General features: G+C 23.5%; 1 protein-coding gene across 1 annotated transcript in view; it reads left to right on the forward strand.

Moving 5' to 3' along the window:
• The window catches only part of LOC117170806 (activating signal cointegrator 1 complex subunit 3), a 103,986-nt gene that overhangs the window by 32,221 nt on the left and 54,280 nt on the right, over positions 1 to 17,485 (forward strand). The window contains exons 10-13 of the mRNA XM_033357845.1: positions 1,019 to 1,262; positions 8,088 to 8,336; positions 15,395 to 15,612; positions 16,515 to 16,620. Coding sequence (XP_033213736.1) covers positions 1,019 to 1,262; positions 8,088 to 8,336; positions 15,395 to 15,612; positions 16,515 to 16,620 — 817 coding nt within the window. The remainder of the gene's footprint in view (positions 1 to 1,018; positions 1,263 to 8,087; positions 8,337 to 15,394; positions 15,613 to 16,514; positions 16,621 to 17,485) is intronic.

Raw genomic sequence — 17,485 nt, forward strand, 5'->3', positions numbered from 1 at the left:
GACACCGATTTTGAAAATGGTAGTTTTGAGTAAAACGCATTTAGTGTTTTAAACTTTGAAACAGTAAGGAAAAAAGATGTTTTTTTAATTCACACTAAATTATCGATTTCAGCTGCATAAAGCAGATTTTCTGCATCAAAATTTATGGAAAATTCTGTGGAATATTGTTACAAAATTACTGCGCAACATCTGCTCGACCGGGCGAATAACGCGTCTAAAATTTCTTCAATGTAAAAAAAAAAAACGACGTAGGGTATTTTATATACGAAAATTGTGTGCAAGATTTGAAAAGAATCGATGCAGTAGTTTTTGAGTGAGAGTTGACACCGATTTTGAAAATGGTAGTTTTGAGTAAAACGCATTTAGTGTTTTAAACTTTGAAAAAGTAAGGAAAAAAGATTTTTTTTATATTCACACTAAATTATCGATTTCAGCTGCATAAAGCAGATTTTCTGCATCAAAATTTATGGAAAATTCTGACGAATATTGTTACAAAATCACCGCGCAACAACTGGTCGACCGGACAAATTTCTCGCTTCGAAGGAGCGGAGGCTTAAAGCTCAATAGTTTAGAGAGTTTTTTATCCAAATGACTTGAAATTTGGACAGAACATTTTTGAAATGTTGCACTATACGAAAATACAAAAGAAAAAATTGATTTTTCGACACTCACAGGACCCCCCCTCCCTTAAAAAAGCTTTTAAATTTTGATTTTAAATGTCTAGAACATAAGAATTCCACCTTGAGTTCTTTAATTTCCAGTCCATTTTTTAGTAATTCAAACGAAAAACGGTTAGCTTTAGAATTTTAATTTTGAAAGTGCATTGACCGTGAAAAGTATTTGCGAATCGGGGAAAAAACAGGTAAATAGCCGGGAATTTTTTCTTTGATTAAAACGACCACCCTGTACTATTTTTGAACTATTTTGAAACAATTTGGACACTATTTGCACTATTTTTGATCTCCAAACTGATTTCGAAGTCTGCATACTCTTGTTAGATATTTTTTATTTCTTCTAGACTGGAATGCTTAGGTGTATCGGTAAAGGAATTGACTGGTGATATGCAACTGACAAAGAGTGAAATAATGCAAACACAAATGATTGTAACAACTCCTGAAAAGTGGGATGTTGTGTCAAGAAAAGGTACCGGAGACATTGCCCTCACGAGTATCGTAAAATTGCTGATTATTGATGAAGTTCATTTGCTGCACGGGGATCGTGGGCCTGTTGTGGAGGCCGTTGTTGCTAGAACTTTGAGACAGGTAAGCGAGCAATTTAAAGCATCGGAAAAGTCTTTAGAATAATTAAAATCTATAATTTCATAATGTTTCGAGCAATACTTAAAATTCTGTAAGTTCGAACGGTGAAAATGACAGTGATTTTTAAAAATAAAAATTGAATTTTTTAGTAAAAAAAAACTCTATCTATATTTATAGTCTTTAAAATTTCTATATTTTTAATTAAAAATTATAATTTTGAATGCGCTATTCTAAAACAAATTAATCTGAGGCCTTGAAAAAAAAAAAGTTTTAAACAAAAATTAATAGATTTATTCTTGGAGGTTTCAAATTTAAAATGTCACAATATTGTCTTTTCAAATTCAAATAATTATTTAAATTGACAAGACCATTTTGCTAATAAATATTTCAAAATTTCATATTAAAAGCCTTGATAGTTTTGAATTTGATAATTTTAGATGTAAATAAAAAGCAATTTCGAACTACAAAACTGAAAATTGTATAAATTTAAAAAAAAATCGAATCATATCACAGCAATCTTGTTTCATTATTATTTATTTAATTTTCAATTTAATATCGTAAAGTTCTCCGATTTTTAGTTGGAGATTTAGGCAAATAAATAATTTCAAATAGAAAAATATTTTATTGGAAAATTTCAAGAGTGTATAATAGTTCAATTTTACATTTTTGCCTTTCATAGGTTCTAATTTTGAAACTAATATTTAATTGGTTGAATTTTTGAAATTAGAATTGGCAATTAAGATTTTTTAGTTCTTTCGTTGTTTTTTTTTCATGAAAAAAATGATTTTTTTTAGTAAAGATGGAATAATTAAATTTTGAGTAAAAGCAATCATTTTTCAACAGAAAAAATGAATTATCAAGCAAATAATTCAAATTTAAACTCAAAAGATGAATTTTCTACCAAAAATATACAGTTTCAATAAAGTATATAAATTTTCAACTAAAAAAAGATAAATTTACCAGCGAAAACTAGACTAGTTCAATTTGAAGCTAGAAAAGTATATTTTAAACAAAAACAAAAAATGCGTTTTCAGCAAAATGAATTTAAGTTTCATCGGAAAAAATATATATTTTCAACAAAAAAAAAAATTTAGAAATATTTGTAACTGAACATTTTTTTTTAAACAGAGAAATTAATTCCTAACAAAAAATATGATAGATAAATTTTCGACAAAACAGAACAGTTTTTAACGACAAAGATTACATTTCTATCACAAAAGGTAAATTTTCCACAAAAACTAAAAATGTCAAAGTTAATTTTCAATTAAAATTATAAATCTCTAGCTAAAAAAGAAATAAATTGTTAACAAAATAAAACGGATAAACTTTGTACCAAAATTTATATACTTGAATTTTCAGTTAGTAAAATAAATTTTCAAACAAGAAAGAAACGAATTTTCAACAATTTAGTTAAATTTTCAACCATGGAAATTAATTTTTAACTAAAAATAGAATAATTAAATTTTCAGTAACGAACTAAATTTTCAATAAAATCAGAATAAATTTTCAACGAAAATGATAGGATGTATTTTCAACCAAATAGGTAAATTCTCTACCAAATCTTCGAATTTTAGAGACAAAAATGACTTATTTTCTGCAAAGCCATTAAATTTTTTAACCCAAAAATGTAAATTTTCAACAAAATAATTAAAGTTTTTAAGATAGTTAAATTTTCAACTTCAAGCATTATTTTTTTTGGTTGAAACTTCCCTTTTTTTGGTAGAAATTAATCTTCTTGATTGAAAATTCATCTTTTTTGTTAAAAATTCCACTATTCCAGTTAAATTTTTATCATTTTAATTGAAAATTTATATTTTGATTTTAAAATTCATCTATTTCAGTTGAAATTTGATCAATGGTTGACATTTTTTCTTGTGGAAATTTCCTTTTTTTAACTGTAAATTGAACTATTCCATTTTTAGTTAAAAATGTATGCATTTTGCTGAATTTTTTTTTGTAGGATATTAATCTTCTTGCTTGAAAATTCATCTTGTTGGTTGAAAATTCAACTAATGTGTTCAAACTTAAACTACTCGGTTAGAAACTCATTTTTTGATTACATATTCTTTTTTTTTCTTTATTAAAAATGATTGGGTTCAAAATTTATATATTTAATTGACATTTTGTTGTTTTTTTTTTCGTTCAAATTTTGTTTTACAGAAAATTAAACTATGTCTCATTTTTGGGTAAAATTTGTGTTTCTTTGTGGAAAATTTATATATTTTTTTTTAAATTTCGTTGTTTTTATAGAAATTTAATATTCTTACTTGAAAATTCATTCGTTTGGTTAAAAATTTTATGTTTTGTTAAAAATTCAACTATTTTGTTAAGAATTAAATTCTTTGGTTAAAAATTCTTGAATATTAATTAACAATAGAAATTTTCAACCTAAATTATGAATTTTTAAACAAAAGATGAACTTTTAAGAAAATAGTTCAATTTTCAACCAATTAGTTGAAATTAAAAAACGTTTGAATTTGCAACAAAAAAGTTCATTTTCAACCAAAAAAACTTAATTTTCAACCACAGTTGCATTTTTAACCAAAAAGGTGATGAACTTTCCAAACAAAAAAGATCAATTTCAAACAAAATATTTAAATGTGCAACCAAAAACAAATATTTAGTCGAGAAAGAAAAAGAATTTCAATCAAATTGTTGAATTTTCAAGCCAAAAAGGTGAATTTTCAACAAAAAGGTAGAATAAATCACCAATTTTTTAACCCAATAATATAAATTCTTAACAAAAAATACTTAGATTTTATTATTAGGTTAAACTTTTTTTCGCATTGAAGTTTAAAAACGAGAAAAAGTAGAAAAGAGGAGAATAATAATAAATAATAATAAACATTGTAGTTAATTTTTAATATTATTAAAATATTAGGTTATAAAACGGACAATTTTTCTTAAAAATATAGTGTATTTTTATTTAACACTTTTTGGTTTCAGATTATATACTTTTAAATTCGGAATTGTGGGTTGACATAAAAAAAACAATAAAACTAGTTTTGAAATCTATTAATATCATCTATTTTCTTGTTTTATTTGAAAATTCCAAAGCTTTCAAGTTCAAAGTTAAACTACTTTGTTAGAAACTTATTTTTTGACTAAATATTCTTGATTTTTGTTGAAAATGATTGGGTTGATAATTTAACTATTTCCTTGACATTTTATATAAAATTAAGATTCTTGCTTGAAAATTCATTCGTTTGGTTAAAAAGGTTACTGTTTTGTTAAAAATTAATCTTTTTGATTGAAAATTCATGAATTCTATTAAAAATTTGTTCTTTTAAGTAAAAAAATTAATCTTCTTGTTTAATATTTAATTTGTTGTTTGAAAAATCATCTTTTTGGTTTAAAATTAATTTTTTTTTTCGTTTAAAAATATCTGTTTGAGTTGAAAATTCCTCACCGGTTGACATTTTTTTCTGGAAAATTAATTTTTGTTAACTGAAAATAGAACTATTTAATTTCTTGTTGAAAATTGGTATTTTTTGGTTCAAAAATTCCATGGTTTGGTGGAAAATTCATTTTTTTTCGTTTAGAAATATCTGTTTAAGATAAAAATGCATCACCGGTTGACATTTTTTTCTGGAAAATTAATTTTTGCTAACTGAAAATAGAACTATTTAATTTTTGGTTGAAAATTTATATGTTTTGGTTTGGTAGAAAATTCATGAATTTCAATAAAAATTCGTCCTTTTCAGTCTAAAATTAATCTTTTTATTTAATAATGTATTTATTGTTTGAAAAATCATCTTTTTGGTTTAAAATTAATTTTTTTTTCGTTTAAAAATATCTGTTTGAGTTGAAAATTCATCACCGGTTGACATTTTTTTCTGGAAAATTAATTTTTGTTAACTGAAAATAGAACTATTTAATTTTTGGTTGAAAATTTATCTTTTTTCAAAATTAAACTATTTGGTTGAAAATTGACATTTTTTGGTTCAAAAATTCCATGGTTTGTTGGAAAAGTCATGAATTTCAATAAAAATTCGTTTTTTTTTAGTACAAAATTAATCTTATTGTTTAATAATGAAATTATTGTTTGAAAAATCATCTTTTTGGTTTAAAATTAATTTTTTTTTTCGTTTAAAAATATCTGTTTGATGAGTTGAAAATTCCTCACCGGTTGACATTTTTTCTGGAAAATTAATTTTTGTTAACTGAAAATAAAACTATTTAATTTCTTGTTGAAAATTGATATTTTTTGGTTCAAAAATTCCATGGTTTGTTGGAAAAGTCATGAATTTCAATAAAAATTCGTTTATTTTTAGTACAAAATTAATCTTATTGTTTAATAATTAATTTGTTGTTTGAAAATTCATTTTTTTAAATATCTGTTCAAATTGAAAATTCATCACTAGCTTACATTTTTTTTGGAAAATTTTTCTCAACTGAAAATTGAACAATTTCATGTTTGGTTGAAAACTGATCTTTTTTTCAAAATTAAATTATTTGGTTGAAAATTGATATTTTTTCCTTGAAAATTCAACGATTTGGTGGAAAATTTATGAATTTTAATAAAAATTCGTCCTTTTCAGTACAAAATTAATCTTCTTGCTTCATAATTAATTTATTGTTTGAAAATTCATGTTTTTGTTTTAGAATTAATTTTCTTTTCGTGTTGAAAATTCATCTCCTTAGTTAAAAAATTTTCTTGTTGAAAAATATCTGTTCAAGTTGAAAATTCATCACTGGTTGACATTTTTTTCTTGAAAATTAATTTTTCTTAACTGCAAATTGAACTATTTCATTTTTGGTTGAAAATTGATCTTTATTTTGTTCAAAATTAAACTATTTGGATAAAATTGATATTTTTTGGTTGAAAAATCAACGATTTGGTAGAAAATTAATGAATTTTAATAAAAATTCGTCCTTTTCAGTACAAAATTAATCTTCTTGTTTAATAATTAATTTATTGTTTGAAAATTCAAGAATTTTGTGAAAAATTCATAAATTCTAATAAAAATTCGTTCATTTCAATAAAAAATTAATTGAACAATTTCATTTTTGGTTGTATATATATATCTTTTTTTTTGTTCAAAATAAAACTATTTGGGCGAAATTGATATTTTTTGATTGAAAAGTTATATTTTTTTATTGATAATTCATGAATTTTAATAAAAATTTCTGCTTTTTAGTAAAAAATTAATCTTCTTGTTTAATAATTCATTTATTGTTTGAAAATTTATCTTTTTGTTTTAAAATTCATTTCTTTCCGTCTTTTTGGTTTATAATTCATTTTTTTCTTTAAAAATATCTGTTCAAGTTAAAAATTCATCACTGGTTGACATTTTTTTGTTGAAAATTAATTTTTCTTAACTGAAAATTGAACTATTTCGTTTTTGTTGACAATTGATCTTTTCTTTCAAAATTAAACTATTTGGTTGAAAATTCATCATTGAATTTTCAATTCAACGATTTGGTAGAAAATTTATGAATTTTAATAAAAATTCGTCATTTTCAGTACAAAATTAATCTTCTTGCTTCATAATTAATTTATTGTTTGAACATATATCTTTTTGGTTTAGAATTAATTTTTTTTCGTTCAAAAACATCTGTTCAAATTGGAAATTCATCATTGGTTGATATTTTTTTCTGGAAAATTAATTTTTGTTAACTGAAAATTGAACTATTTCATTTTTTGGTTGAAAATTTATATATTTTTTAAAATTAAACTATTTAGTTAAAATTGATATTTTTTGGTTGAAACGTTATATTTTTTGATTGATAATTTATGAATTTTAATAAAAATTCGTCATTTTCAGTACAAAATTAATCTTCTTGCTTCATAATTTATTTATTGTTTGAAAATTCATTTTTTTGGTTTAGAATTAATTTTTTTTTTCGTTTGAAAACATCTGTTCAAGTTGAAAATTCATCACTGGTTGACATTTTTGGTTGAAAATTGATCTTTATTTTGTTCAAAATTAAACTATTTGGTAGATAATTAATATTTTTTGCTTGAAAATGCAACGATTTCGTGGAAAAATCATGAATTTTAATAAAAATTCGTCCTTTTAAGTACAAAATTAATCCTCTTGATTCGTAATTAATTTATTGTGTGAAAATTCATCACTAATTGACATTTTTCTAACTAAATATTGAACTATTTCATTTTTTGTTGAAAATTTATCTTTTTTTGTTTAAAATTAATATTTTTTTATTCAAAATTTATATTTTTTGATTGATAATTCATGAATTTTAATCAAAATTCGTCCTTTTCAGTACAAAATTAATCTTCTTGTTTAATAATTAATTTGTTGTTTGAAAATTCATCTATTTGGTTTAAAATTCATTTTTCTTTTCGTTTAAAAATATCTTTTCAAGTAGAAAATTTATCAGTGCTTGACATTTTTTCTGGAAAATTAATTTTTCTTAACTCAAAAATTGAACTATTTCATTTTTGGGTTGAAAAGTTATATATTTTTTTTCATTCAAAATTAAACTATTTGTTTAAAAATTTATATTTTTTCGTTGAAAATTCTACTATTTGGTGGAAAATTCATATGTTTTGTAAAGAATTCATTGTCTTTAGTAGAAAATTTATCGTTTAGGCTGAAAATTCAATTCTGGTTAAAAATTCATCTCTCTTCTTGAAAATTGCATATTTTTACTTAAAAATATAGGAATTTAAAGCGGTTTATATTGATTTTAATACAGTATCTGGAAAAAAACCTGGAATTGTTAGAGATTTGAGTAGACACCCTGAAACGTTAAAATTAAAACTGATTTTAGCGCCTCCTCGGACGATTTTCCGATTAAAAAAACTTGATCAGATCTTCTTGCCTTCCAAATAATTAAATGATTTCAATTTTTAATTGCCAGGTCGAGTCTTCGCAAAGTATGATTAGAATCGTAGGTCTCTCGGCTACCTTGCCCAACTACGTGGACGTCGCACGATTCTTGAGAGTAAATCCCTACAAAGGTTTATTCTATTTTGATTATCGATTTCGACCAGTGCCTCTGAGTCAAACTTTCTTTGGCGTCAAAGCCATGAAACCGCTTCAACAAATGGCAGATATGGACACTGTCTGCTACAACGAAGTTGTAAATATGGTCGGAAAGGGTCATCAGGTCAGTGTTTCTAATTTCTGATTTAAAATTCTCTGATTGCAGACAGTTTCAATAATGTTCAATCATAGATTTTTCTTTATGTCCTGCGGTCCACATAAATTAAAAGAAAATTGAACCGAAAAACATTTTTCTTTGACTTAAAAACACATTTTTTTTTTAAGGATAAATTTCCAATGACATTCTTTATTTTTGTATTTACTCTACGACATTAATTTTATGTTTGATTAATTCAAACTTCGAAAACTCAGGTAAAAAAATAATTTATATTAATCTACGGAATTATTAAAAACTAATTTTAAAAACAGGCCGCTGAACCGAGAAATGACAGTGAAATTATTTTTTGACCGGGAATTTTACAAAATATTTATAATAAAAATGTTATTCGTCTTTGATTCCAACCATTTTTTAAATAAGTTGTTAAATTGTGATTTTGATCAATTATTATATCATTTAGTTTAGAATGGTTAATTCGAAAATCTTTCACTTTACAAATTTTCCATTTTATATTTTTAATTTTTATGCATATATTTTAATTTAAAGAATTTAAAAATGCAGTTTTAAAAGTTAAAAAAAAAAATCAGAAGTTTTTAAATTCGAAGATTTTTTAAATAAAAAACAAGGTGGCCGCCGGACAGGGAAACCGGGAATTTTACGAATTTTCAGAAGAAAAATTTGCCCAAGTTCGATTTTAACAGTTTTTGAAATATTTAAAGTGCAGTTTTGAGGATTCAAATAATTGAAAATTAAAAGCATTTGAAGTGGAATTTTTTTGATAAGAAACAGTTTTATTTTATCTACTGCAAATATTAATAAATAAATTATTTTTTTAATGGAATTGATTTTTCCAAACAATTCTAGATCCGTGAAAAATTTGAGAATTTCCAGATTGTAACTGTTTGAATCCAAAAGTCTTGATAAGAATTGAAATTAATACATCATTTATTCCGATAATTTTATTTTTAATTCAGAGTTTCAGGTATTTCTATTAATTTTTTCAGCTATTAAAAAATGTAAACGTGCATTTTTTCAACTTGAAAATAAATCCATAATAATATAGTCATAATTAAAGGTTTTTATTAAATTAAAAATATTGTGATTCGAAATTATTAAAATTGTATACCATGTAATTTGAAATTTCTTAATGTATAAAAAGAATAAGTATTTAATATTTAGTAATATTTTACTTATTATTTGTAGAAAAAATTTGACTAATTGTAAGAAATATTTAGAAGTTTTGAAAATATTAAAAATTAATTAAAAACTTGAAATTATTTCAAGTAATTTAAACGAAGTGTGTTAACATTTTTTTCAGAACAATATTTTTAAATTAATCGAAATTTTCCTAGAATTTTTGAAAATCCTGCAAATTAAAAAAAAATTCTTAAAATCTTCTATGTTCTTCTTTGTTAAATTTTTTAATATTTTAAAATCTTCCTAAATTTTTTGTTACAATAATTTTTCAAAGTGAAAATTAAAATTTTTTAATTAAATTAAAATTAATTTAATTAAATTATAAATATTGTGAGTCAAAATTATTTAAATTTTTTCCCATTTAATTTTAAATTTCTTAATGTAGAAAAAGAATAAGTATTTAATATTTGGCAATATTTCACTTATTATTTGTAGAAAAATTTGACTTTTGATTTGACATTTGACATTTAAATTTTTTTTTAATTTTTTGACATTTGACATTTTGTAAAATTTCACATTTAATTTGGAATTTCTTAATGTAGAAAAAGAATAAGTATTTAATATTTAGTAATATTTTACTTACTATTTGTAGAAAAAATTTGACTAATTGTAAGAAATATTTAGAAGTTTTGAAAATATTAAAAATTAATTAAAAACTTGAAATTATTTCAAGTAATTTAAACGAAGTGTGTTAACATTTTTTTCAGAACAATATTTTTAAATTAATCGAAATTTTCCTAGAATTTTTGAAAATCCTGCAAATTAAAGAAAAATCCTTAAAATCTTCCATATTCTTCTTTGATAAATTTTTTAATATTTTGAAATCTTCTTAAATTTTTTGTTACAGTAATTTTTCAAAGTGAAAAATCATTTTTAATTTGCCTAAGAATCTTAAGAACATTTTTTATTCTTTTAAAGTCTTTCGCAATTATTAAAAAAATTCTAAATGTTTTGTTTGAAATCTGCCAAAATCTACATTGTATTTTAAATTCGGCTGTAAGTATTTCTAATTATTTCAGTTCAAAATTTATTTCTAATCTTTGCAAACATTCTAAAAATCTCCTAAAATTACTCTAATATTTTTACGAATAATAAGTGTTCTATTATTATTTATGAATTCAAATTATTTTTTTCTTAATTAGCAGGATTTTTTAAAAGTTATAGAAAAAATTCAATTTCTTTTGTAATATATTTTAAAGTTCCGAAAAAAATTTTTAAATTATTTTGGATTTGGAATAATTTAAAACCACTTCTAGATTTCTCAAGATTTTGAAATAAAATTTAAAGCTTTTAAAGGATGCCTAGACTATTTAAAATTAAAATAATTTAACTTCTAATTATAGAAATGTTAAGTTAAAAAAATTATTTTTCAATTTTTAATGTGTCTAGCTTAAAATTACTTAAAATAATATAATTTAAAAAAATTGTAAAGTTCATTGCTTAATTTTTTAATTTAGACTATTGAAAATGTTAACGTGGATTTATATTTTTGAAACTTAATCTGAATTTTTTAACTCTATAATTTATAAAAGTTTTAAAATTTGCTGTTTATTTGCGTTTCACTTAAAACTGTTCAATTTAAAAGTTTTAGTACTTTCCATTTGTTACGTGTACATTTTTGAGCATTTGAGTACACAATTTTTGAATTGAAAAACTTTTAAACTTCAATTTTAAAAGTTTGAAATTCAAATGTTCTACTTTGAATGGTTTAATTTGTTGTTTATTACTTTATATGGAAAAATGTTTAGAATATATTTTGATTTTTTAAATTTCATTGGCCGTGAAAAATGTTTGCGAACTGGGAAAACCCCGGGAAATGACCGGGAATTTTTTTTTTTTTGGTTAAAACAGCCACCCTGATTTCTGGTTTATACCTATTTTTGAATTATCTTGAATTCTTTGAAATATTTCTAGGTATGTATGAAGGCTTCGAAAAATTTTTAATAGATACTAATAATTTTAAAGAATTTTTATGATTTTTGGGTATTTTGACAACTTTTAAGGCATTTTCAGGAGATTTTAATTGGAATTATTTTAGTGGGTTTTAAAAGATTCCAAGGATTTTCTTAAATTAATTTCATTATTTTGAAGGGATTTTAAAGCTTTTGAAATATTATAGGATAAATTATTTTCTAGAATTTCAATAACTCTCAATGTATTTTAATACATTTTCCGTGATTTAAAAAAATATCATCATGGAATATCATGGAATTTTATAATATTTCAGTGGATTTTATAGAATTTATTCATGAGAAGTGATGTATTTTAAAGAGTTTTAAAGGTTTGAAAAGATTTGGTATTCTCTTCAATTTTATGAATTCACTGGAAGTTTTTTAATTCACTTGTATTTCTATAATTTTACTCTTTTCTACTTTATTCCATGTATTCTTGTTCTAATTTTTAAAAGTTTTAATTTAGTTATCCTTAGGATCAATTGATAAAATGATTTGAAATATTTTATCGCATTTTTTTTTAATTCCTTAGAATTTTCAAGAGCTTTACGAAATTTCAAAGGAATGTAAAAGATTTTAAATAGTTTGGATTATTTTAAAAGATCAAGAAGAAATTTTCAATTGATTTCATTAATCGAAAGTGATTTTAAAGCTTTTGAAATATTATAGGATAAAAAAATGTTTACAATTTCTGAATATATGGAACGATTTCAAGGGATTTTAAAACTCTCAATGTGTATTAATATATTTTCGATAATTTCATAAAATATCATCATAGAATATCATAGAATTGTATAATATTTTATAGCATTTTAAATAATTTATACTTGAATCTCTATAAATTTACTTTTGCCTATATAATTAAGTGGATTTCTTTTTTAATTTTTAAAAGTTTTAATTTAATTGATCCTGAGAGTCAATTGATAAAATGATTGAAGGATTTGAAATATTTTAATGCTTTTTTTTCTTCAAACTCCTTGCCATTTTCAAGATCTTTAAAAAATTTCAGAGGAGTGTAAAGAATTTAAAATAATTTTAATTATTTTAAAAGATTACAAAGAAATTTTGTATTGATTTCAGTAATTTAATGAGACTTGAAATACTTAAGAAAGACTCCAAAGATATTTAAAAATTTTTAAGAGATTTACCCAATTAAATTAGCTTTTCCATATTTTATTTATTTTTTTAATTCACTTGAGGGCTTTTTAAATTCAGGTTGATTTTTTTAATGAATTTCTTCGACTTCTTCTGATTTCTTTGAAATTTATCGGAATTCACTTAAAATTTATTGTAATCAAATTTTTGTTCAATTCTTAAAATTGTTCCAATTCACCTCAGTTCTTTTGACTTTATCTTGAACTGTTTTGTAATCATTAGTCAGTTCTTGTGTTAGAAATTAGTAGGGGTTCAAAGATTTGAAGACACTTGAATTTTTTTGGAACTTACCCTGAATTCATGTTAAATTATTTGGAATTATCTTCAATTTTTAAATTTACTTAAATCCTTATAAAATCACTCAATTCTTCTTAATTCAGTGAATTTTTTGGTCATTTTTAGAAGATTTTATTTAATTAATCCTGAATTTTATTAACCTCATCTTGAGTTCTTAGGAATTTCATCAAATTATTTGAGCTACCTTGCATTTTTACAAGCTGATTCAAAGTTACTGAATTGAATGTAGTTTTTCCAAATCTTCAAATTGTTTTAAATTTATTTTTTTATTTTACCTTGAATTTTTATGAATTTCATCGAATTCTCCTCTTTTATCTTAAATTCCTCTAAATTCATTCCAATTTTACGAAAATCAATGGATTTTTGTGATTTTTTAACATTTTTCCAATTCATTTGAATTCTTTTAAATGTAATTTGAATTGTTCTGAAATCTTCTGAATTTATCCTAAATTTATTACCCATTGAGCGCGAAAAAGTACCCTATAAACGTGACAAAAAGTACTCTTTGGTCCTTATATTTTATCCCATAGGGACTGCGAGGCCTGATTTTTGGAAAAATCTGGAAATTTCAGGGCATTTTTTTCAAGTCCGAGAATTTTATTTGAGAGAATTTAAAAAAATTCAATAATAAATTGAAAAACAATGATTCTTTATTTGTTAAAGTAACTTTACATTACTGTATTTAACTCTTTTTTTTTAAATTAGTTTCTTTTATTTTTGAAATTAATTTTTTCCACTGAAAATTTAATTATTCAATTTTTGATTGAAATTTGATCTTTTCAGTTTAAAAATTAATATTCTTGTTTGAAAATGCTTCTTTTTGGTTGAAAATAATACTACTTGATTGTAAGTTACAGTTTGTTGTTAAAAATTCAATTATTTCAATTAAAGATTAATTATTTTCGTTGTAAGTCTTGTCTTTAAATTAATTTCATCAACTGAAAATTCAGCTATTCTATGTTGGTTGAAAATTCATATCTTTGGTTGAAAAATGATCTATTTTGTTAAAAATTGTTTTGATTTTTTCTTTGGCTGAAAATTAATTTTTTTTCTTACTAAAAATTTAACTGTTCCAGTTGAAACTTCATCTATTTTATTGTAATTTTATTGAACTTTATCCCTGGTTGAAAATTATTTTTTAAACTAAAAAGTTAACTATTCAATTTTCGGTTGCAAAATCATTTTTTTTTTTTTAGTTGAAAGTTCGCCTTTTTGGTTGAAAATTCAATTAATCCGGCAGAGAATTCTAGTTAAAGATGATCATTTTAGTTAAAAATTCATCTTATCGATTTAAAATTAAACTATTATAGTTAAAGATTCATTACTTTGTTTAAAAATGTAACTATTTTTTAAAAATTATTTCTTGTTTTTTTTTTGTTTTGTTCAAAGCTCTTCTTTTTTAACTAAAAATGTAGTTATACCAATTTGAAATGCCATAATTTTTATTGAAAATTTTCTGTTTAGTTAAAAATTCAAGTTTTGTTTGAAAATTAATTTTTCTAACTGAATTTAACTATTCCAGGTACCATCAATTTCAATTAAATCTTTAAACATAAACAATTCTTTTAAAACAAATAGTTACATTTTCAACAAAACAAAACATAAAATTAAAAATAAAGACGATAAATTTTTAACCATGACATAGATTAAGTTGAATTTTCAATCAAAGCATATACAATTTCTACTTAAAATTTCCATTTTTTGTTGAAAATTTATAGTTTTTAGTGGAAAATTCCACTGCTTGTTTGAAAGTTGAACTCTTTTGTTCAAAATTAATTTTTGTTGAAGATTCATGGTTTTAACTAAAAATTCATCTCTAATTGGTTGAAAATTCAATTATTCCAGTTAAAGTTAGTTTTGTGTAAAATTAATTTTAATTAAATCTCTGATAACGACGTAAAAACAATGTTATTATTACACATTTCATTGTAATTTGCGTCCTTTTCCTATCAACATAAGTTGGTCGTTTTCGATCTTTTTTTTGTCGATTTAATTCAAAAATCGGCATCCTACTGTGAAGTGGTTCTAAGAAAATTTGAAAATATAATTTAGGTGAAACATTTTATTATTTTATTAGCTCGGATGGCAAATTTACAATCTTCAAAATAGTCCAAGTTCGATTTCAACAGCTTTAAAAATAATTAGTTGAATGAATATCTTTCAATTATGATATCATTTGGTTTATAATGCGTACTTCAAAAATCTTTGACTTAAAAAATTCTTCATCTTAGATTTTTTGTTTTATTTGTACATTTTAAATTTAAAGAATTTTAAAGTGCAGTCTTGAAGACTTAATTTTTTTAATGGATTTTTACTTTAGGCATTAAAAACAGAACAATAATTTCTGTGATAAAATGATTCTAAAATTTAACATTAATAAATATGTGTCGGCCGATGAAAGGATTGATTTAGTTTCAAATCATTATACAGTTTCAATAATTTGAACTGATTATATTCACCCAGGTGATGGTGTTTGTTCACGCCCGAAACGCGACAATTCGTACAGCAAATGTCTTGAAGGAAATGGCCCTGCAAAATGGGACTCACACATTATTTTCTCCAGAAGGCAGCAGATCTAAATTGAATCAAAGAACTTTTGGAAAAGCTCACAACAAGCATCTTGAAGAACTTTTTTCGTACGGATTTTCAGTTCATCATGCCGGCATGTTACGCAGCGACAGGCAAGTATTTTGTTTGGTAAATTAAAAACATATATACAAGGGTGGACACGCTGGGGCTTACATACATGGCGAGTTGAATGCCACCCGAATTGCACAGCAGCAGAGGAGAAGCCATTATACAGGGGTATTTTCATATTTCGCGCCTTTAAAGTTTCATTCGGATTGGCCATTCCGTCAAGTCCTTGTATCTTCGGATCAAGTTTACAATAGTTTCCATGGTTGCGTTCGAAACTTCAAACGGATACAAGTGTCAAAACAATATAGGTTATGTTATATAGTAATTACAAATAATAAAAGTGTTTATTTATAATTAAATGTTCCTTTTCTTTATTGAAAATTGATCTGTTTGACTATTTAAACTATCATCAACTCAGGTTTAAGAACCTTTGAAAAAGGTACGCATGTGTACTGAAACGTCAGGAAGTTTTGAAAGGAGTTTTTTCTATTAAATAAATATCTGAGTTTCGGAGAACATGTTTTTTTGACTCATATTTATTTTTTCGATTTACAATTGGACCGTAAGACATAAATAATTTGAAATCAGTGTTATGAATACACAGGATATGTTTCAAATAAAGTGAATGAAATATTACATGCGTAAGCTTTAAATTAACATTGCCTACATTCACTGACAGCGATTAGGGAAAACAGGTGAATCTGAACATAACCGCTTGAAGTTTCGAACGCAACAATGGAAACTATCATGAACTTGATGCGAAGATGCACGGCCTTGGCCGATCCGAATGCAACTTTAAAGGCGCGAAATATGAAAATACCCCTGTATAATGGCTTCTCCCCTGCTGCTGTGCAATTCGGGTAGCATTCAACTCACCATGTATGTAAGCCCCAGCGTGTCCACCCTGTATATCAATATCGATTTTATTAATTGATTTTGTTTTCAGAAATTTGGTTGAGAGACTTTTTTCTGAGGGAGCAATCAAAGTGTTGGTTTGCACTTCTACGTTAGCCTGGGGTGTAAATTTACCAGCCCATGCAGTTATTATCCGCGTAAGTTTTATTAAAAGAAAAATTAAATTTTTTTAAAAATATTTCTACTTTTTAATGTTAAATCAGATCTCGGGCTCAACACTATTTACACTATTTGACACTTTTTTTGAACGAAGACACCATTTTTCTATTTTCGAAAGAGAAAAAATGATACTAAAGACTAATTTTTTTCACAATTTTATACTAATACTACTGTTTTTTTTTTATTTTTAATTTTCCTTGAAACGTATTTTTTAAATTCTTAGCTAATTGGACAAAATTGACCACAAACGATTCATTTGCAAATAAATAATTGCATTTTAAATTAAAAAGACGAGCTTTCTTCAAAATATTTCAGTTTTATACGAAAAAAAATATAAATTCTTAACAAAATATATAAATTTTTAACCAAGTAGATCGAAAATTGCAATCAAGAAGATTAATTTTCTACTAACAAATATGAATTTTCGATAAAATTATATAAATTTTTAACTAAATAGTTTTTAAACAATGGATGTCATGTTAGTCAATATTTTATTTTATTAATTTTTATTTTATATTTCCTTCAATTCTAAAAATTTTTAAGTATATAGTTGAATTTAAAAATTTTTTAATACAATTTTTAACAAAAAAATGGAATATTAGGAATCGTCAAAGAAAAAAATAAACTGTTAAAAAAGTAGTTAAACTTTCTACCAAGAAGTTTCCTTTTCACCCTAAAAAAATACTTTTCCCTAACATAAATAAATATTCAATTAAATATTTAAATTTTTTACTAGATTATTGAAGTTTCGAACAAAAAATGCTAATTTATTAAAAAACAGTTGAGTTTTCCACTAAAAAAAGATCAATTCTCAACAAAATAGATAAATTTTTCATGAAATAG

Source organism: Belonocnema kinseyi, chromosome 4, assembly GCF_010883055.1.
Source record: "Belonocnema kinseyi isolate 2016_QV_RU_SX_M_011 chromosome 4, B_treatae_v1, whole genome shotgun sequence".
NCBI lineage: Eukaryota > Metazoa > Arthropoda > Insecta > Hymenoptera > Cynipidae > Belonocnema > Belonocnema kinseyi.